Source organism: Acomys russatus, chromosome 23, assembly GCF_903995435.1.
Source record: "Acomys russatus chromosome 23, mAcoRus1.1, whole genome shotgun sequence".
Taxonomy (NCBI): domain Eukaryota; kingdom Metazoa; phylum Chordata; class Mammalia; order Rodentia; family Muridae; genus Acomys; species Acomys russatus.
The window spans coordinates 57699395-57723207 of NC_067159.1; the positions used below are offsets into that span (position 1 = coordinate 57699395).

The following is a 23813-nucleotide window of genomic DNA, read 5'->3' on the forward strand; positions in this document are numbered from 1 at the left end:
TACGACATTCTAACTGCAGTCACAGAAATGAAGACCTATGACCATGTCTCGCAAACTTTGATTTCTTTGAACCATATGGGGATCCTGTGAAAATGCAGATCTTATGCAAGCATCCGATGGAGACCTGAGAGTTGTCTCTGCCTGCGGACTCCAAATGCTGCCCATGCTGCTGATACCTGGACTGTCCTGAGTGGTGAGATCTAAAGGAATCAGTGCTGTCTTTTTAAAAGAGCCTATGTCTCTGAGACATATGTAATTTCACTTAAAAAAAAATACATGAAAATTAACCTCAACATATAGATTATTATGAAGATGTTTGATGTGTCGGAGGCCAGCTATACTTTCCTGTACTGATAATTAGCATAAATTTTAATTCTGAGAATATCGCTAATCAGAAAGATACCTTATTCACGCAAGGACAATGACTTTATCTCTGTCTTAGGCTCGATTGCCGGCAAGGAATGTGGAATTATGTACAGCCAATTAGACAAATGCCCAAAACAGCATAGACTATATTGGCAATTTCTCAACTCACAGTAAATCATCAGCCACATCAACTATAACATGCATTGATTGCTTGTGGAGTAATGTACAATGTACACAATGAAGCCATTAGGAATGTTGAATGTGTACTGGACAGAGTGGTGCATGTCACATGGTGATGGGTGACACACAGATACGTTCAGAATGAACGGAGATGAAAATGAGATATTTAAAGGGAAAGAAGGTGCTGGGGGGAGGGGAGGCTGGACGGTTGACTGACACAAGAACCCCTAAGCAGAGCTCTTCTTCTGACACTTTTGAACGTAATCAGGAGTATCCATCTCGGGTACATGTATGCTGCAAGGTGGTGCTGAAGGAAGGCAATGCCTCAGAATCCACTCGAGCCCAAAACCAATGGATGAGAGTTTGTAGTTATTTAGCACCTCCCTTTGGGCTCCCTTTGAGTATCTCCCTTCCAGGGACCTTTTGAAGTGTGGGGATCTGTCCCGTTAATTGGTCTTTGAATGCACAGAAACTGTCCCATAATCGCTTATTGCCTTGTGCGTCGCTGAATGGTTCTTGTTGTGCCTCCACACACCCCTGAAAAAATAATTAAAAACAACAATAACATAGGAGCACAATAAAGAGTGAAGGTCAGGGAAAGGGGAATTTGGTGAATATGTTCTTTTGGGATCTCTGTGCGGAGCTTTGATTCTACTGTGAGAGACAGCTCACGGGCAGTGGCACGAGAATCCATGCCTGTGCGTGTGAATCTGTGGACACCAGTACTCCTCCCTCCTGTGCAAACTGGCTCCACTCTGCTGCCATCACTGCCCAGCCAAACTACCTGACGTTTGGGGTCAGCGCACTCAAGCTTTGGCCGAGAGGGGACTAACTGGAGTCTGGTTATCTCATGACTGCATGGTCTAATTCTTCCTGTGAAAGGTGGTATGGAATATTTAAGCTTCCTTGTCAAGCAGAATTGTAAACTTAGATAGAGACCAGTTCATGACAGACCCTTAACTCAGGACCGTGGCCTCTGGATCTTTAAGACACTATAAAATTCTCCTGTGCTTATCTAATTCTTCAACCTGAAAAATTAAAAAGCCATGAAAGTCTCTCTCTATTGCCTCAAAAGTAGTTATTCATGCATCTTCTCAGTAGGACAAGGGGCTGATCATGTTTGTTTAGGGAGCTTATTATTATGCAAAGTACTGTTTCAGCGTAACACAAAAAAATGAAGGTGTTTGATTCATCACACATGAAGAGCTCTCATAACTGGGTAGAAACACTTCACAACAAGAAAGGGTCTCGGAGCTGATAGATTCTTTCAAAGATACAGACTTAAGAATCTTTGCAAAAGAGCCATTAATCCCTCTGTGACAAATTTGAGCTCGAGCCCCAGATATGAAGACCCTGCATTGTTATGGTTGTACGCTGCCAGCCTAGCAAACTAAAGGCTTGGGAGGAAACACTTGTTCAGCTTCAAATCTACCTAAACAGTTTACATGGCTTTATCCATTACCCATGAACCCCATTGTGTAACATGGGCTGGTTAGAAGCACAGATCAGTAACCATAGTTACCAGAGCTGGACTCAACAGCAATGTGCTGCAAGGCATGTAGCCCCCTGCAAGGATGCATCTCCAAAGGAGAACCCTACTGGCTTCAAGAATCCTGCCCAGGACTGAAAGACTGTTTGCTAAATATTCAAAGCCGAGGAAATAATTGGTTCAGAGCGCTTGACGGACATACACAGAGCTAAGGATCAATTCCCAAGTGCCACAGAAAAAGATAAAATTAAAATGAAATCTATTCCATGTAGTTCTCCTACCTTTAACTTGATAAGAATTCGTCTTTCATTTCAGTCAGTAATCCCTGGCTTGGCTGTCACTTTGAGGATGCTTGAACAAACCTTTTAATTAAACCTTAGACAAACAGCCTCCTTCTTTCCAAAGATCTCATGCTCGGCTGGACCCTCACATTCACATTTCCTCAAGTGGAGAGCATGAACACCTACCCATGTGGACATAATGGTCCACCTACACCAAGGATGACAAAAGTCCGCAAATGTTATAAACAATCTCGCAGAAGTGCTAGCTCTCTGGAGCTTGTGCTTGTGCCATTGCTATGATTTCTGATGGAAAGGAGCTGTCTATTAGTTCCTGTAGAGCTGTGGTTTTATTCAGTATGATGTACATATACTTCATCTGCTAAAAATATACAATTTGGTAAGCTTAGTCATCAGGTTATGGAAACATCCCGAGTGTCGAGTTTGGAGTATCACCTGCAGAAGATCCAGTCTCCCTGTAAATGTCACCAGCACCTATTTCTTCTAGCCCTAAGCAACAGGTCACTAACTTCCTATCTCTGTCATTAGCCCTTAATGCACATTTCCTACACAAGGAATCACACAGTTGCATAAAGATCTTACAAATTAAACTTTTTTTTTTTTTTTTTGCTAAATATGTTCCCTACTCAATATATTTTTTTTTTCTTGTCTTTGGTCTATTTACACTGATATGCACCCACTGAGATTCTAGAATAATTCCTAATGCTTTTATGCCTTTAATAGAAATTCTGAGAATCAGGTGCTTGCACCTACAAGGTCAGGCCTTTACCACCTGAGCTGTCTCCCCATCAAAGGGAAAATGTTCTCAGACGCTGTAGCACAAAGCAGAGGTCATCAGGAAGGAGGGCTGCCTCACCTGTCACAAGGCAGAGGTCATCAGGAGGAAGGGCGGCCTCACCTGTCACAAAGCAGAGGTCATCAGGAGGAAGGGCGGCCTCACCTGTCACAAGGCAGAGGTCATCAGGAGGAAGGGCGGCCTCACCTGTCACAGTGGCCTGTCCTCCCTGCAGTGTTTTAATTGCTACCATTCGTCTGGCCGCAGAGGGCAATGTACAGTTGGAAACAAGGTTGGAAGTTCTCAGGGCGATGAGAAAATGGACTGGGACTGTACAGAGGACATAACAGATGGAAATTTCTGATGGGTGATTCCCTGGGTGGATTGCTCAGAGGCCACTGGCTCTGGGTGATGGCTCGGGCTGTCAGCACAGAGAAGTTTAACACAGCCTTTCATCGGTGAGGATTTCATCCTGCAGTCCACCGAGTATTTGAATTAAGATGAAATGCAACTTCGGCTTTGAGGTTAGCTGTTAGATCTTTCCTTCTGGCCTTAATTGTACTTTCTGCAAACTAAGCAAATTGACTACAGCACACAAATCCGCGAACTCCCAACATAAACCAATCTAAATATAAAGTGTGGGTTTGTTACTCCTTAGGAAATCATTTGATAGTATCAGAAAGGTTAGTTCACATAATTTGTGAAAGTTTTTCCAAAATTACCCAATGATATGATGATCTATGTCAACTTGAATAAAACCCAGAGTCATCTGGAGGAAAAAAAAAAGTCTCAATGAGGGATTGCCTACATTGAGCTGGCCTGTGGGCGTGTCTGGGGGGGGGGGCTCCTGTTAAGTTCATCAATGTGGGAAAGCCTAGCCCACGGCAGGCAGCACCATTCCCTGAGGGGTGACACTGGCCTGTGGCCGAGCGAGGAAACCGATGCAGCACAGGAAGTAGACGTGCATGCATTTGATCCCCCCTTGTGTGTGTGATGTGACTCGGGACTCCAACTCCCATCATTGTGACACCCTACAGCGATGGACTGAACCCAGACTATGAGCTGTGATGAACCCTAAACCTGTTCCCCCACCCAGTTGCTTCTCATCGGGGTATTTTATCATAGAAACAGAAGTAGGACAGACAGAAAATCTTATTCCCACTGTTTAAGGATTTTATGTGTTCTGCTTCTCCTTGAGAGGCCAGCATTGTAAGGGTATTAAGGGAATAAGGTCTCAAAACCACAGTGGATGGATTCAAACTGAGACCCACGTGTCTCAATTCTTCCTGTGTGTACATGGGATTGTGAGGAGTAAACACATGTAATAAATGCCGAATTCCTAGACTAGTATTTGAGTGCATAGTTTCTGTAAGAAACCAGCTGCCCTGTTGGTCTGTTCTTGATGCCAGCAGCTTCCAACCCGCCATGCCTCTCCCTACCGCTTCTCTTCACTGAAAGTGCATTAACACTGTTCTGTTACCCAGGCTCACCAGGGTTTATCCCCAGACACCGGACACAAGGGGAGTGCAGATGAGTGGGTGTGCTGACTATGCATGTATATGTGTCATGCGTGTGTGTATGTGCTGAGTGGTGTCATGCGTGTGTGTATGTGCTGAGTGGTGTCATGCGTGTGTGTATGTGCTGAGTGGTGTCATGCGTGTGTGTATGTGCTGAGTGGTGTCATGCGTGTGTGTATGTGCTGAGTGGTGTCATACGTGTGTGTATGTGCTGAGTGGTGTCATGCATGTGTGTATGTGCTGAGTGGTGTCATGCGTGTGTGTATGTGCTGAGTGGTGTCATGCGTGTGTGTATGTGCTGAGTGGTGTCATGCGTGTGTGTATGTGCTGAGTGGTGTCATGCGTGTGTGTATGTGCTGAGTGGTGTCATGCGTGTGTGTATGTGCTGAGTGGTGTCATGCGTGTGTGTATGTGCTGAGTGGTGTCATGCGTGTGTGTATGTGCTGAGTGGTGTCATGCGTGTGTGTATGTGCTGAGTGGTGTCATGCGTGTATGTTGAGTGTTATGTATAGGTGTTATGCCCATGTGGGGTGTGTGTGTGTGTGTGTGTGTGTGTGTGTCAGATGTTGCTCTCTCTGTGTCCCATGCACCGTTGTGCACATTACGCACAGGAACCATGTCTCCACTCCTACACCCTGCTGTCCGCAGGCCTCTGTCTCTGGCCGTTCACACACACCAGGCTCAGCATTCCATCTTCACTTCTTCTGCACTTTATCTGTCCCTTGCTTTAAATTCCAGAATGTTCACATTAGAACGTCACAATCTCATTTTTAGAGTTGGCACAATTCCTTAAAGTGGAACCAAATTTATATGTGTTGCTTCTGAGTTTGCTGGTAAGAACCTTTTTCTTAACACATATTTAACTAACACTGGCAACACCAGGAAGTAGGACATTTGATTTCTTATCCCACTGGTCACAGGCACAAGAAACATCACATACTTGTATTAACTAAAACAAAGCTAGCAAGTTCAATGTAGTTTAAACTAATTGATTGATGCACTCAATCAGCTCTTTGTTGAAAAGAAGACTAAAGGTTGGTCTAGCTTTCTGTAACTACATGGGAAGAGGTGAGCGTTAGAAGAATACAGAAGATAAGATACATATATTAAAATCAATTAGAATATGTCAGTGCAGGCCCAAAACAGTATTAAATTGAGTGGATTGACGTAAACACCAAAAGGCAAAAGGAGCCTGGGGACAGTCCCTTCTGCTGTAGCCAATGATGTAAGCTGTGTCTCTGGCTCCCGGTCAGTCCTCTTCACTCTGGCAGGGACTTGAGTGTCTTCAGAGAGCAACACGGCAGCTCCGCATGTGTGCCTCTGCCCAGGGTGACAGTTCAGGTAAACCAGGAGAGCAGGTGAGACCAGGGGTAGAGGAGGAGCCACTGAGCACAGCCCCTGGCTGGTGTTTCTTTGACAGTGGTTTCCAAAGCAGGCGCTGTCTTTCCCCAGACCCCATTGTCTCACTCCTGAATTAAACCCATGAGAAGTTAAGGGGTGATGTTTTGGTTTGGTTTCGTATTTTTTTTTCCAATCTCACACAACCGTTGATTTGTTAGCTTTTGAAAACAGATAGGAATTTTTCAATTACACCTCCCACAAATACCTGTTCTCATTCAGAGTGTTTGCAAAGCAAATGCATCTCGGATCTAGCGCTTTTGTGTATACAAACCTGGATCTGATTTAGTAAGCTTAAAGAGATAGCAAGCACGCAGTAAGAAAATAAGATTTACATAATTTTCTGCTTGCTTACAGAACTCTACCGTCGAGAGAATCTTTTACATTTGGGAAGAGTGTTTATTACGATGAGATGAAATGACACCTACAGAGCAGTGCATTGTCTTCTCAAAATAAATTATGAGCTGGTTTGTCATGGTGACTTAGAAATCACTGTTATAACAGAAGGCAACAATTCTAGAGAAAGCCATATTTCCCCTCTACATAAAAAGATTTGGCTTTCTGCCACACTTCTCTCCATGTGTTTTATGTGCTGTTACTTTACATGGCAAGAACACCGGCATCCAAACACCATTCCTTCATTCTGTTCCTCTTCTATTCATGTCAGAAAGTGTCAAAGAGCAGCTGAAATGGGGAGATAACCTAGGTAACAAGATGGACTTGAGGTTTTTCAGGAAGAAAGGGTCTTTTAGGTGTGTGTGTGTGTGTGTGTGTGTGTGTGTGTGTGGTGTGTCATGTCATGTGTGTGGTGTGTGTGTCATGTGTGTGGTGTGTCACGTGTGGTGTGTGTGTCATGTGTGTATATGTGTATGTGTGTATGTGTTGTGTCATGTGTGTTGTGTGTCTTATGTGTATGTGTGTGTGTGTCTGTGAGTATGTGTTGTGTGTCGTGTGTGTTGTGTGTCTTATGTGTATGCATCCTTTATCCCCCCATAGAAGGCAATCGATAGTAACCTTGGGGGGATGGAGTGAGCTGAGGGACTCCCTCGCTCCTTCATACCGATAGGTTGCTTTCGGAGATGCTGTGAACAACAAGTTCTCCAAGCCAAGCGTCTCAGCTGTCGGCTTGCGATCCTTGGGGAAAGAAGAAGGAGTGCTGTGCCGGAGGATCCACGGGACTCTCGTATTCAGTCAGGAGCCTCTGGGAAATGCTTGGCGTTTCTGTCCTGATTCTGCCTTTTGTGTTGTGAGCACTATGCTTGACTAAGCTTTCTGTCATTCTTTCTAAATTCTGTTTGCTCAAATCTGCCCCAGGGCCTTATATTTTGTATCATCTGTATTTGCTATCTGACCACAAAAGAGTTAGAAACCCAAACATGATTCTGCCATGCCCAGGAGTCTTTAGGTCTGAGCAGAGTCCAGACATAGGCATGTTACATGGAGCAGGCACGTGTGGGCATGTTACATGGAGCAGGCACGTGCGGGTTCCTGGAATCAAGCTTCCCCTCTGAATTCTGTGCACGTGTTCTCCCCTCAGGGCACAGGGATGCTTTGTAAGTGGCTGGTGACTGTTTCTTCTCAGCAGAGCATCAATCAGTCTTGATCTGAGTCTCTGATAGATGCTGTCCTGGTTATCATCTTCAAGGGTGAGGAAGGGTTTGCAGAAAATATGAGTGAAAGAAACCTATAGGACATCAGCTAAAGGACGCTCTGGCTAGGGAGCGTTATCTGAGCCATGAGAACATGCGTCCTGCCATGCTTTCTTAGGTGTTGAGAAGAGCTGACGTAGAAAGAACTGCTCAGAACAGGACACTGTTGTAAAGCTCCCTTCTGAGAGCCAGGACATGCTGTGCACTGTGTGCCCTTGAGGTTTCACCCAGCCCAGGCTGACCTGGATGACCTTCAGCTCCTGACCTTTCCACTTCCACCCTAGAAGGGACCCCACACACCCAGTTCCTGTGACACCCAGGGCTTCTTCCATCAGCACAGGCGCTCCGCCCACAGTTTGTTCAGCTCTGAATCCTGCAGGCCTGGCTGTTCCTTTCTGTAGGCTCACCCTCCTGTTCTGGCTGGTTGTTGTCAGGACTCGGTTCCCCCTGGTTGTGGGGCTACGGTACTGGTTTTTCCTTAACCACAGGCATCTTAGTTGACTTTAAAATAAGGATGGAGCTCAGCTTCCTCACATGAGCTTCTTTGAGAGTGGACATTTGCTCCGTAGGTAGCCAAAGTAAGAGACTAAAAGTGCAGAGGACTTTAAGTGAGAAAGGAGAGCATGTCCTTAGCGACTCACAAGCAGGAGGTGTGCCCTAGTCAAATGACAACCTACTGAAGAAGAGGAGCTCCCTTCTTCAAAGTCCCAATTACCAGCGCCTGAGAATCACACTCTAGGTTCAGAGTCATTTACAAACTGCTTTATACTACTCACAAACTCAAAGGTATTAAATACCTCTTCATGGGGGGGGGGGGAGGAGAAGGGGAGGGGGAGAGGAAGGAAAAAGAGGAGGGTGTGTGTCCATAAGGACAGAAAAGTGAAGTGAGTGGTTTGTTTTACCGTAGGCTTCTCGGGCCCTGTTTTAAAGTTTAGTAACTACGGTGTGACAGCTATTTTACTTCTGTGCTCGACACACAGATCACTTGTCTCCTCGGGGAGAGAATGTGGTCTAGTTTTCTTGGCTTTTTTTTTTTTTTTTTTTTTTCTAGACACTTAAAAAGATTCCCTGGTCTCTATTCCATAGTAAAGTGACTGAGAAGCAGCATCCCAGACAAACTGGCATCAAAAGAAGTTGTGAAATTTTATTTTTCTTCTATAAACTTTGTAGCTTTGCTTTTATTTTTAAAACAACTGGACTCTATTATCTTTTCAACAACTCGGTGATGAAAATATAAAAACAAGTTTATATTATGGTCCGAATTCCATGTCTAAACCTTTAACGTCCATCCACATGCAATTCAATAAAGTAGGATTTTTTTTTTTTTTTTAGGACTTTCTAAGTTATTGCACTTGGCAGGCTCATACAGTTTAGTGAGCTACGTAGTAATGGGTAGGAACTCAGAATGCCCAGGCATGCAATGTTGTAATTACAGGGACCCAGAATGAGTGTGTTTGTTTCTGGACTCACCTCTCTCCCAACCTCTCAAGTCCAGTCTTTTTCATACTCACTCTTTTCTTCTCATCATGTTCTTTATTCAGCAAAACCCGGCCCAGGAACGCTCACACTGTCTTCCATTCCAGAGCCCATCCTGGCCAAAACTCTCAGCTCTGTGCCAGGACTCAACCTGTGATTTGCTTGGTGTGATACTTTGCAGTACTTAATATTAGAGCCTTTCCTTAGCATTTTGGCAATAATACCCTTACCTTGTACCTAGAGAATAAAAAAGAGGGATTGCTATATCGAAATCTTAGGAAAAATACTCACACTGAAGTATACTGAGCAATTAAGGGATACTGAACTAGTCAGTTTGCACATCTCACTGACACCCTGAGCCATGCCACTTTGATGGGAGCCTTCACCATACAGAGAAGCCAGCTCCGTAACAATCGCATTACACCATTTCTTGCACACTGTGCACAGTACAACCAACTGTGTCAAGGAGATGGGGCTGGGACTTGCTTTCAGTGTTAAATTGACATTCTAAAAAGTCATTGGTCTAAAGCAACAAGAACACTACTGGATGAAAAGCTCTGTTTCTACTATTGGTGGCACTGTGCTCCTAGTTCACACTTGTGGGTAGAATCACTGTTTCTCTGCTAGCACATAGGTGCCATATGGCTTCAACACTGCAAAGATACAAAACCACTCTGTTTCTATGAGAATGTCCAAATAGTGATTTAAGTGTCAGAGACAACAAATAGCTTAACACCAAAGGAAATCCCAACAAGACTGTTAGGATATGCCCAGGGTGCCTTGCACCTTTCTTATATCCTTTATCCTTGATGAGGTAGGATTAAAGCAATGATTTGTTAAATTTTACCACGCTTTCCCTTTCTAGTGGAGGGAGAAAATTTCTAATTTAATGATTTAAAAGCGCTAGCTCAAGTACAAAGACACAGCCTCGACCTTTTTATAGTGACTTGTTTCTGAGAATACACTAAAGTATTTGATTCTTTTAAGTCTTGCAAATAAACTTACAGGAAACTTTGGAAAATATCTTTCAAAAATTATGATTCCAATTGTCTCCTCTAACTATAAGTATAGTTTAAGTTAGTGGGAATGGAGCGTGTATTAGAAAACACGTGATTAAAGCTGACTCTGGTTTCCGGAGCGGTTTCTCTAAGACCCTCCTTAGAGGCAGCTGTGCTGGGAGGTAGAAAGTACTACAATTAAACCATATTGACACACCGATGTTCTCCTCCCCAGGATGTATAGTCCCCTTAATCCCTTTCCCATTCTTCCATTCCTCACATCATTACCTCCATCATGAATAATAAAACAAAGCTTCTCCCCTCACTTGAAAACAACAGACATGAAACAAAGCTGTTTCTTCCATGTGGGCTGCACACACCATGGTGACTTTGGGGATCATACGTGTGCCTCAGAGACGGAAGGATCAGGCAGTCAAGGCACAGGGCTCAGGGCTACAGTGCCTACTCTGATGCAAACTAAATCCTTCCGGACAAATGAGCAAGTAACAAAACTCCAGGAGGATGGCTCTTCCAGGTAAGTGCTCTGACCTGATCAAAAACGGCTCCTTCCTACTGTCGTGTGTTTAAAATGCTAAAAGATCTGAGCTGAATTCATCAAGAAGATGTAAATATGACATATTTATGTTTTATTTATGGTTTAAAATCTCTACAGTTGCACCTGTTGGATAATTGACAGGATGGAAATTATTTTGATCATACTAGGTTCAGAGATACTTTAAGATCTGTTCACTAGCATGTAGTATTAAAACAATGAGAATTGTGAAAGCCTGAAATGAAACACTAAGTCAGTGAGGGAGGTGCAGCAGACCAGAAAGGATGCAGTACAGCTGTCAATCGCCCTCCCTCCCAGGACTCATGATGGCTTTGAAGGGACATGAGTCTTAAATGTGTTTTTCTTGTTAGATTTCTGATTTAGCTGCACTGGGACAAAGGGAAATAGATTCAAAGTTTGTCTTCACTCCACAATTCTGATAACAGGATTTGGCATAAGTGATTCTTTTCTTCTAGTGAGGAGTGTTCTATTCTGGTAACTTTGCATCCCTTAAAGTCAAGAGTGATTCTGGTCTGTCTCTCTGCACTCAACAACAGGTGTAGAACCTGGCACATAGTGTGTCCAATAAGTGTCCACTGAACGCATAGTGTGATCACAGGTGTGAAAAGCAGCCATTATTGAAAGAAAACTTTTCCGATGTACTTCTAAAAAAAAGCCCAACTTTCATATTAGATAAAGGATGATTTAACAAACCCAGAGGCAGAGGCATCTCTCGGTGAAACAAACCTGTCAAAGGTCATGACTTTTCTTAATGATCTGTGACTAAAGGAATTGTGGGTACAAAGCTTAAGGCGGGAATCCAGGAAGGCCTGATGCAGGACATGGAGCCAAAAGCTTCCTAAACAGTATTGTAAACTTGAATATCCACAAATCAGCTCAGAGTTTCAGCATCTCCCTGCAGAGTTTTACAAAGACAGGCTGTCCCCTTGCTGTTACTAAACCCTGACCATCCTCCAAGGATGCCATGAGCCACATGCAAGCTGTTTTCTGTCAGAAGTTACTGGATGCACTTAGAAACCAGCTCCACTCCATGGCATGAGCCAATCAGTGCTGCAGGCCTTGGGCACGTTTAATCTTTCCTTCTTTTCATCTCCCACCCCTTCTTTGGGTGAGAATTACCTAACACGCATGACGTGTGTGTGTGTGTGTGTGTGTGTGTGTGTGTGTGTGTGTGTGTATGTGTGTGTGTGTGTGTATCACCAAGTTCCCTCCCCAATCACTATATTTCCCTCTTTGCAAGTCCTGCCACAAAAGAACCAGCATTTGAAGGTTGCTGGAGATGAGTGTTTTATGGCAGAAGTCATGAGGATTATATAAGAACCATAAGCACCTTTAATATTTAAGAAATACATGAGGGGACAAGTGTTTGATTAGTCGGTGTTGCTGCGGTAGCAGAAACTAAAGAGGTGCAATGCAAAACAGCGGGTGACACTGGAGTAAAGTCTGTATGGAAAAATAAGATTTAATTAAAATTTAAGTCTCTGTCATCATTATTGAGAGCATGTGTCCACTAAGGGCGTTGTTAATGTAGACATCTTAAAAATGAGGGGACTCCGAAAATTATCATTAGCCAGTGCGACTGCTGCCAAGGTGCAAATACTTGCTTATTTCAACTGACTGAGTTACACAAAATTAATTTGCTCTATACCTACTATGCATGGTACACCATGTACTGAGGAGGACATGGAGTTACAGCACGGTATGTATGGTTCATAGTTTTATTTTTGTCATGCAAGAGTGTTGTCTTTGTCTGAGTTTCACTCTGCTGCTGTAATAGAACTTTCACCAAAAGCAACCTAGGGAGGAAAAGATTTGTTTGGTTTCTACTTCCAGGCCATAGACCATCCTTGAAGGAAGTCAGGGCAGGACATCAAGCCGGAACTGGAAGCGTAAACTGTGGAGGACACGGCTTGCTGGCTCATGTTCCATTGGTTTCTTATACATCTCAGGACCGCCTGCCCAAGGGATGGTGCTGCTTACAGTGGGCTGGGTCCTCCTGCATCAGTCAGCAATCAGGACACTGCCCCAGAGGTGCACCCCAGGGCAAATCAGGTCTGGGCAATTCGTCCTTGTCACTGAGACTCCCTTCTCAAGTGACTCTAAACTGTGTAGAGCTAATAGTTGCAGCTGACTCCAACTTTCCCCAAGATGAACAACTCAGAAAGGAGTTTAAGCCACACAGGTAGGCAACGAAGCGAAATGGGGAAGGAATAAAATCTCTTTCTGAGCTGTGTTGCTTTGGCTGGTGCTTGCTGTGGTAACCAGGCTCCTTTCTTCAGGGGCCTCCGAAGAACCATGTGAGTTTACTTCAAACCATTGCCCTCCCCCAACACAGCTGGTTGCCATAGCAACAGCCAAAGCTCTAAGCCAATGAGACTGAAGCAAGACACTGTCTGTTTTGAAAATTTCCCTCATGTGAGCATACAGAGAACAGCTATTTATTAAATATTTTCCATGCATACTCACTGCCAAAGCCACCAGGGACGATAAGGACAAAACAAAGCATGGACTCTGCATTTAGGGACAGCCAGAGCAAGACCACGAGGAACGCAACCGTGCTGCGAAGGCTGCCAGGGAAGGCACTGAGGATCACGGGTGACAGCCTGGCCTGGGCTCCCCAGAGCATGGCAGTCAGACAGAAGACCCGGAGTAGTTCTCAAGTAGCCGTGTGAGTCAGAGAGGATGCACACAGGCAAAAACATGGAAACCACCTGCCTCCACGTGACACAAACACGGAGCTGGGCCTCCCCCAGCCAGGCGCTTATGCAGCAGCTGAACTCTTCAGAGTTCTGGGACACTGTCACAGTGTGAGGAAGCGGCATTAGGGTGGAGCGTTAGTTCCACATACAGAAATTTGCCCGGATGGAAACCGACCGCGATGAGCGTGGGGAGTTTGCCCATGTGTCTCCCGTGGAACGTGGTGGAGCAGAAAGGGACCCGGCTGGAGAAGTAGCTCGAGACGATGCCGGGTGACCTCAGATTCCTATAAACCATTTAGACTGCATTAGGACTTTGTCAGTAACCAAAGATGCTGGCAAATATTTGAAAGTCATTATGTAAAACTGAAAGTCCATCTCGAGCATGAAGAGGGGAACAATTTAAATTTGTCAGAACCACAGCTTCGGTTGTCGTTGTCCTTTCTTGGAACGTGAGAAGCCAAAAGTAACACAGAAGGTAAAGGATATTTAAAAAGGGAAAAACACTGTCACATTCGAACTTTATGAATCTCTTGGTCTGTTTCAGAAGAGGATATGGTTTGGTTTAGAAAGTTCTACCGCAAGATGCCAAGATAAAACGTAATAAACAAGAGAGCATCATCATTAAGATTCCATGTTCTGAAACACTTTATAGTAACCTAAATAATTTCAAGGCCACAAAAGATATAAGCATATAGAGAAAGAATCTTTAAAATCCCTTAAATAAAAAAAATTCTTAAATTTGAGAATTTCTTTCCAAGTTTGAAATTTCTACCAATTCTTCCCACATGATCAATGAAGACCCAGCTCTGTGGCAGGATTATCGGGGTGACCTAGGCTTGCAAGTGGCCTCTATTGTACCTCTGTAAAGCCTTCGTTTGTTTTGGTGTTTCGGCAGGATGGTGACTTAAAGGCCCAAAGTCAGGTCTATGCATTGAAGTACTAAAGACAATTTATTTTGTATGGGTACATGTCACACAATAAGGACAGCTTTTCAGCCACATACGCACACACTGCAAAATATGTACGGCATGTACAAAATTTTGCAAGCTGACCTGAGATGCGTAAGGATGGTTAGCCAGATCTTGCCAATTTCAGATCCATTTAAGATTATGTAAAACAGCCTGCCCTGACAGATACGTCACACCAGAGCTAGCATGTCCACATACATTACTTACTTCTGGTGTGGGGGAAGTAGAGTAAACAAAAATTCCAGCCTACACACAGGATGTTGTGGAGAAATTCAGACTCTGATTTTGTATTTCCATGACTAGAATAGATAGAAAGTAGCAGAGTCTGTCTGAGTTTGGTTAATTACCTTTAAAATTCTCTTTTATCCCAAATTAGAGGTAATGGTCCTGTAGCTGTGTCCTCCCTCCACCTGTAGCTGATCCCTCCCTCCTCCAGGACCCTAGTCCCTCCCCCTACCCGAGCTGACTCCCTCCCCCCACAAAGAGCTGTGCCCCTCCTTCCCACCATGAGCTGAGCCCAGGCTCTCTTTGCCATCACAGCCCAGATGACCCTTCCTTCCTTAAGTTGCCCACAGGTTCTGTCTCAGAGGCACAAAAGTAACTAACACTGAGGATTTCTATAGGAAAAGAATTGTTTACCAACTATGTGGACATTTTGAAAATAAAAATCTGAAGCATTGGAAGTTTTTCTATGACTTGAGACCCCTAATATAAGAAAAATATACCAATATCAACTTGTCAACCTAATTCCTTCTATACCAGAGGAGGCTGTCAGCATCGGTGGCCTGTGTCCTCTCCCTGCATTTTCTTGTTAGGTACCAGAGATTCCCTTTTGGTAGGGGGTTGTGGATTGGGTTGTGCCTTACCAAACTAAGCACTGTTTGCAAAATGGCACGTGTGAATCTCTCTGCACACACCCAAGAGTAGGCTGTGGCGTGATGGTGTGCTGTGTAAAAACCAACCTGAAAATTTAGCTCCACCACACAGCCACTGTGCTGCAGTGGCGCAGTTTCCTAACCCAACATCCAGAGGATCCCACAGTGCAGGACACTGCACACTGTACAGTGTGTGACCTCGGAGTTCACTCACTGTGCCACAGCTGGGAGATTAAGTGTGAAAATAACTGCTTTAACCCTGAGTGTGGTACACACCTGCAATCAGAGCCTGCAGGCAGGCCTGCACCCTGCGGTTGTGAGGAGTAGACACTGGATAAGAGAGGAGAAAGTTTTCCTTTGAGCAAACAATTTTCAGTGAGGCAGAATTATACTGCCAGGCTGACCCCCCTAATGGTACAGGCTTTCTCTGTATCTAATGTATGCACTACTTTGGGTATCCATTAATCATTTTCCTTTGCATGAGACCTAATTAGGTGTAAATCATTCAATTACCACTAAAGTTGTAGCTTCCTCAGGAAAATAGAAACTGAGGCCAGTTTTGTCTTGCAGAAGCAGAATTCATGCAACTTAAGGTAGGCCTAAGGTTATAACAGGAATCTTAAACATAGACTCAGAGCTAGTTGAGTAAAGTTTCGACAATTGCCTAGGCAAGTAATTGATATTGAACCAAAACTAAGTATTTTACAGTTACATTCGCTCTTTCATAAAAACTAGGGCAATACAAGGAGAAACTGCTGAGGTGGAAAATAGCACAAAGTGGCCAACATGATTGGGAATGTTCACTGGGATCAGATGCTGTGCGTTGAGTGAGCTAGAACCTAGGGCATGCCATCTGTCCACAAGACAGAGAGACCCACACACCATGCAAGCTGGGCACCTCCCTCTCTGCCTGAGAGGGTAGCCAGCTTGTGATGGTGGCTCCCTGAAAACCCCATGTGCTGGTGTCTACGGCAAACAGGGAGGCGGAGCAGAACAGGCCGCATTTGCTGAATAGATAGATGACTAGGCAGGCTAATGGGAACTACTTAAAGCAAGATTCAAAGAACCCAAGAACTCAAACTCAGAGGAGTTGCTGGTTTTTGTAAGATAAAGTAGAGAACATTTTTTGTTGTTTTTAAAACACTGATTTAACCCAGGTGGATTAAGAATGAAGTAAATATGCTTGTTCTATTGAAGGGGAGGTCAGCTGAGCTAAAAGTCTGATGGGGGCCGGGTAGCTCTTGGTATTTAATGTGGAAGAGGGTATGAGGGTGCAGGCTTAATTCTGATGCCTCTGCACATGCCATGGTGTGGTAAGAAAGCCCATGTATTCAGGGGAAGAAAGCTTGAGTGTGTGTCTATAGCCAGGAAACAGAGGCCTGTGATCCTGGATGAAGGCTTTGGCTTAGCCTTATTAAGACCCTTACCCTAAAAAAAAAAAAAAAAAAGAGGAGGAGGAGAAGGAGGAGGAGATATGGGGAGACGGGGAGAACAAAGAACAAAGTGTAGCCATCCCCCAGGAGGCAATGGGAATCCGGAAGTTTTTAAATTAAAGTGGCATTGGTCTCTTGCTCCCTGAAGTAAACATGTCAACCTCAGAGTCATCAGATGATCATTTTTAACAGATCAACCTCTCACATAAATCAGGAGCCCTTCAAAGCCCACCTCAGCCTCTGATCACTTGATCTCTCTCCTCAGCAAGCTGTAGAGGAACCCTGGGTGGCTCAACAGAATTCAGGTCAATGCCAGCCCGGGTTGGCCTCGTCACTGACCTTCATAGGGCTGTCTTTATGACATGTGGGGGTTTCCTCCCGTGTGATCTACTGCGTGATCAGCTGGAAGAAAAACATCTGATCTGCATGAGTCTGTACAAGGCATGTCCCTTCTGGTCTTCTCTCTTTCCCTCCCTTTCTTCCATAGGACTCTCCAAGTTCCCCCTAATGCTTGCCTGGAAGTCTCAGCATCTGATTCAATCAGCTGCTGGGTGGGTTATGTTAGGCTCCTGTCATAAACATAGCAGAGTGCCATGGATTGTGTCAGGAGTTGGCTCTCTCCTATGGGATGGGTCTCAAGTTGGGCCAATCATTGGTTGGAAATTCCCTCAGTCTCAGAGTCAACTAACCTAGGCCCAGGGAGGCTTACTGTGACAAAATCACAAACCAAAGAACATGTGTGGACTGGACCTAGGCCCCTTACACACATGTAACCAATGAGCAACTTGATCTTTATATGGGTCCCCTAGTAAGATGAGCAAGTACTGCCTATGACATGGACTCTGTTACCTGCTTTTCCATCACTTTCCCCTAATGGAGAATGCCCTGCCTGGTCTCAGTAGATGAAGATGAGCTCATTCTCATGCGACTTGATGTGCTGGGGTGGGTTGGCTGCGGGGGGGGGGGGTGCTCCCTGTTTTCTGAGGAGGAGGGGAGGGAGGATAGAAGAAGAGAGTGGGACAGTGGGGCCAGGAGGAAACGAGGGAGGGGCTATGATCGGGATGTAAGTGAATATTTAAATTAAAAATAAATTTTAAAATGGCAAAGTGTGGATATTAGAGGACAATGTGCAGGAGTCTGTCCCATCCTTCTACCATGCAGGTCCCAGAGACTGCACTCTGGGCCTCAGCCTTGGCATCAAGAGAGCCTTTACCATCTGAGCCGTCTCATCAGTGCCAGAGTAAGCTATTCTTGAAGGAAAGCAAAGAGTCCACTAGCTTGGTCTTCACATTACATTTTGTGCTTCAATCCCTGGGGATGGGGAGAAGAGGTGGGAGGGAAAGAGAGGGAGGGAGGGGAGGCGAGAGAGGGAGGGGAAGGGAGGGAGGGAAGTGTAAGTGGTGACATCTGCCTGTGCAGTTAGGAATGAGACATTGCAGTCTTTGGCTAACTGCCCTCCATCTTTGCCTTTCTGATTGCAGCTATTTTGGCCGACAAGGAGACAGGCAGCCACTGTTTTACTCTAATCATGCTGTGATTTCATTCACAAGTTAAAATAAAAAAGTGTATTGTTATGTGGCATCAAGGGTGTTGTTTTATTTGTAAACTAATTAATTTAAAAATAGCTGATTGATGATATTTTGTCATGTTTAAGGGGGGAAGGTGATCTGAGTTGAAGAAGAGATGGGGCAGTAGGAAAAAAGATGGACCTCTCAAATAGATGCGAAAACAGGAGTTTACATGGGAGTGTGTAGAATTGGGTAAACTCATGGCCATATCTATAGCACTTACCATTATATTTCTGTCACTTAATATTTTCCCTGGTGACTAGTTCAATAAAGCCATACTGAATTAGTGGGGGGAAGCGTGTCCATTTATGATCTAGGATGTAAGTTGCTTCAGAAGAGAGCCCATTTGGCAAGACGACATATACACCGAAACTGCAAATTCCTCATTCAGCTGAGTTGTTCCCTGGAGCATTTCTCGGGCATCCATTAATGTGTCTAGATTTGGTTTCGGGCAATAGAAACATAAATGAAATATGAATAATGCTAGAAATGAATATATCAACAAATATTTGCAATGTACAATGGTAGCGGGACTGTAGAGGATTTATATGATGCTACGCAGAAAGACTGGTCAAAAGTTAAAGAGCACTTTGGTATGTGAGAAAACAGACAAGCCTTCTGAGGGTCTTTCACATTGTATGTGGATTCTTCCCTAATATGTGATGATAACAAAATAATTTTCCTTTACTTTATGCAATTAGCTTCTAAATTCTTTTGTTCTTCACAAAGCCACTTTCTGTGCTTTTCTTTTTTTCACTACTGTCCCTTCACTGTTAGTTTCATCGCACTCAAAATTCTTGAAAACAGCAACTCTAAATTACATGTTAACAATGACATACTAATATTTTAAGAATAAGTATCAAATACTGAAAAGCTCTGCTAGCAACAGACTCAGGTCCCCCCGCCCTTCCTTCCATTAAAAACACCCACTAGTGAGAGACGTGCTCACCTCAGAAGCTGCTCTTGCATCCTGTTCTCGGCGTGTTCAAAAGATGCTGCTCCATCACTGCTTTGCAGGAACCAGCATTCACTGCGTGGCCCACGCACCCACTGTGGGGCCCAGTGTCTCTCTCGTCCCCTATAAGAGGTATAAGAACGTAATTACTACTTTTGTTACATGACGGCCTCGTCCTTCATGAAGATTTTGCTCAAACTGTACTGCTGGTGATTCAAGTTCAGAGCCACAGAAACTCCTCCTGGGTTTGAGTTGTAGACTTAGGGATGGAATGTGTGCCCTTCTTGCAAGGATTCGATTTCAACAAGCACATAGGACTTAGAACGGAGGCGTCCTTAGCAGGACGTAGTTAGAAGCAAGCTGGCAGGAGTGTTGTTCTTGCGATTATATTGTGATGAACGAGAATCAGCCACAAGCCAGCGTGAACACCTGGGATGCTCACCTTCAGGAGCAGCAGGTCTACACAGCCCAAGCCACAAAGTTACCTACCAAGAGCTGCAACAGCCGTGCCCTAAGCCCGGTTATTCTTCAGGGCTTCTGTGTGTTACACCGCACATTCTACTGTTCCCACGCAGGCTGGACATTCCTTATGTACTATGTACTTACGTACATTCCTTATGTATTAGGCTGTACTAAGCTCTTGTTTTCATTACAAGCCATGTTACCTGCCTGGAGCTGCATTTTCAATCCCACTCCTTCAGCCTTAAATTTCATGGCCCAGCAAGACTAAACTACATGGAGACCCCAGCATTTTGTTCATAGTCTCCTCATCCTGTTACCAGGTTACGCACCGCATCTAAAGAGCAGGTCCCTTTAATAAAACATCTTTAAAGCAACTCTTTCTTGTCCAGGCAGCTTCATATGATAATTTTTCTATCGGTAGAATTTGCATATAGGATTGTAATACAGTTGTTTAAATGTCTTCTCACACACACACACACACACATACAAAACAAAGTCCTTGGAAATGAATGTTTTTCACTATTTAATTTAGTATTTGGCTGACTGACGAAAGCTTCACAAGTGTATGCATAAGTGAACATTGCCAGTGAATGCAAATAATTACAGGACACAGAAGAGTGTGAATGTCAGGGTCCTTGGTTGAGTCCAGCATCTCTCTGGTCCAGTGAGATGTGTTTCATCTCCAGTTCCCAGCACAGCTTTGCCAGGCGGATTACATCAGTGCTTGAGAAAACTGACCTCAGAGAGGTTAATGCGAACAGGCACTGTGAGGCTAACCCTTCGGTCCCCAACACCACCCCCAGCTCATCCCATTGGGTGTTGTCAAGAACACCAGAAGGTGAGAACTGAATTTGACTGACTCTTTTCCGTTCCTTTCCAGCTCCAAGCACAGCCCAGTATGGGATTACTGGGAGCGCCTGCGACCTCTTCTCCTGCTGGAGCCTTGTGTTGACACTATCCTCTGCCGTCAGTATAGTCTACCTGAAGAATGCCGTCCTACAGTGAACCTAAAGACCCATGAAAGGCTTTCAAGGAGTCCCTGAGAGTGCGAGTGGCTGGGTCCAATCTGGTGCAGTTAGGTTTAAGCAGCGTGGGATACAATCGGCTGTCTGTAACCGGGTGACGCCGCCTGTGGAATCGCTGGTTGTGTAAATACTTTCATTCTCCTCTCCTTTTGATTAGACACTCGACCCTGTGAGGCACTGCACATTGTCCCTTTTTCTTTCTTTCTTTCTTTTTTAAAGATGTGAAAGCTCTGAACTTACTTTTAGAGGATATTAATTGTGATTTCATGTTTGTAACCTACAACTTTTCAGAAGCATTCAGTCGCGGTCTGCTGTCTGCTAGGCCTCCGGCTGTAGTTTACATGACACATATTGCAGTGATCACATGATACTTTAAGGCTGCAATACAAGGGCCCCACGCCCTGTTTCAGTGAGTCAACCCACATTACAAAGATGCATTCTCTTTTTCTTTTCTTTTCTTTTCTTTTTTTTTTGATAAAAAAATCAAACAATATTGCCTTCAGATCATTTCTTCAAACTATAACACATATCTAGATGTCCCTACTCGCATGCCATCCAGGTTTTGGAAATGAGCCTTGTACTATAACTTGCTGTGCTTCTCCTTCTGAGTTCAGCATGGGTGTGCCTTCATAAAACAATAATATCGTCGTCGCTGACAAACACATCATCTTTTCCTAAACCTTGCAATTTGGAAGCTAAAGTATATTACACTAATAAGAATAAACTCCACCCCATTTCTAAGGGCCAAGAAGCTGTTAGGCAGTGTTCAGCCATTACCCACAGGGCCTGAGGACTTTGCCCACAGCATCTCTTGATAAAACAGTTTAGTAACATGGTTGGGCTTGAGGCTAAATGTGAGTGCCACAGTGAGAGAGCATAACCCGTAAAAGGGACAACACAACCTGTGCAAGTGGCCCCTGGCAACGCAGCAGTCTCCTACGCTGTTCAGGTCTCTGTCCTCTGACGGCCTCTCTATATGAACCCACAGTCCTGTCACCCAATAGACAGGAGGCTGTGAGTGCTCAGACACATCGGCGTGGACACCAGTGAGTCACTGTGACAGACCCTTCAGAGTTTCCATCTGAGTTCCCATCATTAGGCTGATATGAATGCATGTTATGTTCTTTAAATTTTGACAAGCATTGTGCATCCATGCACAGCAGCTCAGCCCTTACAGTAACCAATTCTTCACCAAGATTTTGGTAGCCACTTCCACTTAAGCCGATGCCAAAACTGAAGACTCACCTTGCTTCACTACATCTTACCGGGACACATGTGAGACTCAACCCAGTGGACACACCAGAGAAGGGCATCATGGGATATATTAACCACTAAATGATTGTGAATATTGCATTTTTTCTATTTAAAAAACAAAACTACATTTTTGAAGGAAAATGCTGTTAGTCTAACTACTATATTACAGGAATAGGCTTGTGGTCTTGCTTTTGACCAAAGAAAGACCAGAGCCTTGAAAGCCATTTTTCAGGTCTGACGAAGTTGCCAATTTCAGCACGTGTAGGTTTCTATAGTGACCTTCTGCACACCCTAACTAAAGACCTACTCTTAAAACTACACACAAGAACTTTTACAGTCATTATTTTAGATAGTTCATGTTTTGCCCTAGAAGGATGGCTTTAAAATTATGATTTTTCCCTGAACAAATTTTAGACCCAAAAGATACCATAAATCTATTTTAATTAGGAAGATAAATCATAAGTGAGGGGACATGAATACATAGTCTTCCCATGAAATGGCAATAATGTGGCATGATAATTAAATTTGCTAGCTGTAATAAATTTTTGTCGTTTTAACTGATATATTAAAAGTGAATTTTGAAAATTATGGCACTTAAATTTCTAGATGATTTGCTACTAAAATTTCTTTTTGAAATTAGTGAGCAAATAACAATTGTTTTTCTTTGTATTGCAGCTTTAAAGTAGCACACTCCACAATAACCTACTTATTAGAGATAGCGGTGCTACCATGGAGTGTTGGCCACCTGAACCATTGTTTGGGGACAGAAGCAGATGGAGAATGCGTATTATACAGTGACCGTTTCCCTAGAGTTAAAAGATGCCTCCTCTGTGTAAGGTGTGTAGGGTACATGTGAGGTAAACTGAGGTATAAATTACAGATGAACCAAATGTTCTACGTGTTGTCATGATTCCGAATTCGTGGAGTCTGGTGTTTTTTCCATAGAGTGTGACAAAGGACAGTCATAGCTCAGTAGCTACACGTATTTGACTTTATGTTAGAGGAGACTTTCTTGAGTGACATTTTAATAGAGGAGGCATCCACTATGTTTTTCTGTATTACAGCAGCATAGTCCTTAGGCGCCTGGACAGAGTGAAATCATGAGTATTTATGAGTTCAGTATTGTTCAAATAAGGCTACAGTATTTGCTTTTTTGTGTGAATGTATCGCATATAATGTTCAAGTAGGTGATTTTTACATTACAGGCATCAGAAATGTCTGATTACTCCATTTTATCAGTCCTGACTGTACAAGATCATTGCAATTTCAGAACAGCAGTTTTATAAAGTTAATTTATCCTTTGATCTACAACAATTTCTTTAGCTCTTCATTTCAGCGTTCTGTTTTCCACAATATCCATTTGTGGGATTCCTTTTGTTGCCCCTAAATTTTCAAAGAAAGAAGAAAAGAAAGTAGTGATTGAGAAAGGAGAATGAGGAGAGGAAGAAAGAGATTGGGGGATAAACAAAAAAAGGACTGAAGGGAGCAAAGAGATAGGAGGGGAGAGGGGGAGAGGGGGGTCTTCTGCTGATGAGCCGCTGCGGCTGCGTGCTTAGTTTAGCTGCAAATGGCCTAATGCTTTTCCCAATGATCTTATTCCAAACCTAAGCCTGTTACACCCTGAGGCCCTGCTGGGCAGAGTTTATTTAATGATCAGCACTGCCCAGGCCACAGTACTGAGTGCTTTGTGCAGACGCTGAGATTTGAAGAGAGAGCATTTCAAACATAAAGTCACTTTGGGGTTCGTAACTCCACTGAAAATTATCTTCTCCAAACATCTGTGCTATGTCTAGAAAGTAGACTGGAGAGGGAGAATTACCCAGATAATTCAGGACAAGACTGCACACTCATAG

At 43.9% G+C, this 23813-nt stretch overlaps 1 protein-coding gene across 1 annotated transcript in view; it reads left to right on the forward strand.

Moving 5' to 3' along the window:
* Negr1 (neuronal growth regulator 1) overlaps positions 1–20909 on the forward strand; it is a 710325-nt gene extending 689416 nt beyond the window's left edge. The window contains exon 7 of the mRNA XM_051165491.1: positions 20562–20909. Coding sequence (XP_051021448.1) covers positions 20562–20686 — 125 coding nt within the window. The 3' untranslated portion in view covers positions 20687–20909. The remainder of the gene's footprint in view (positions 1–20561) is intronic.
* Positions 20910–23813: the final 2904 nt, after the last annotated feature.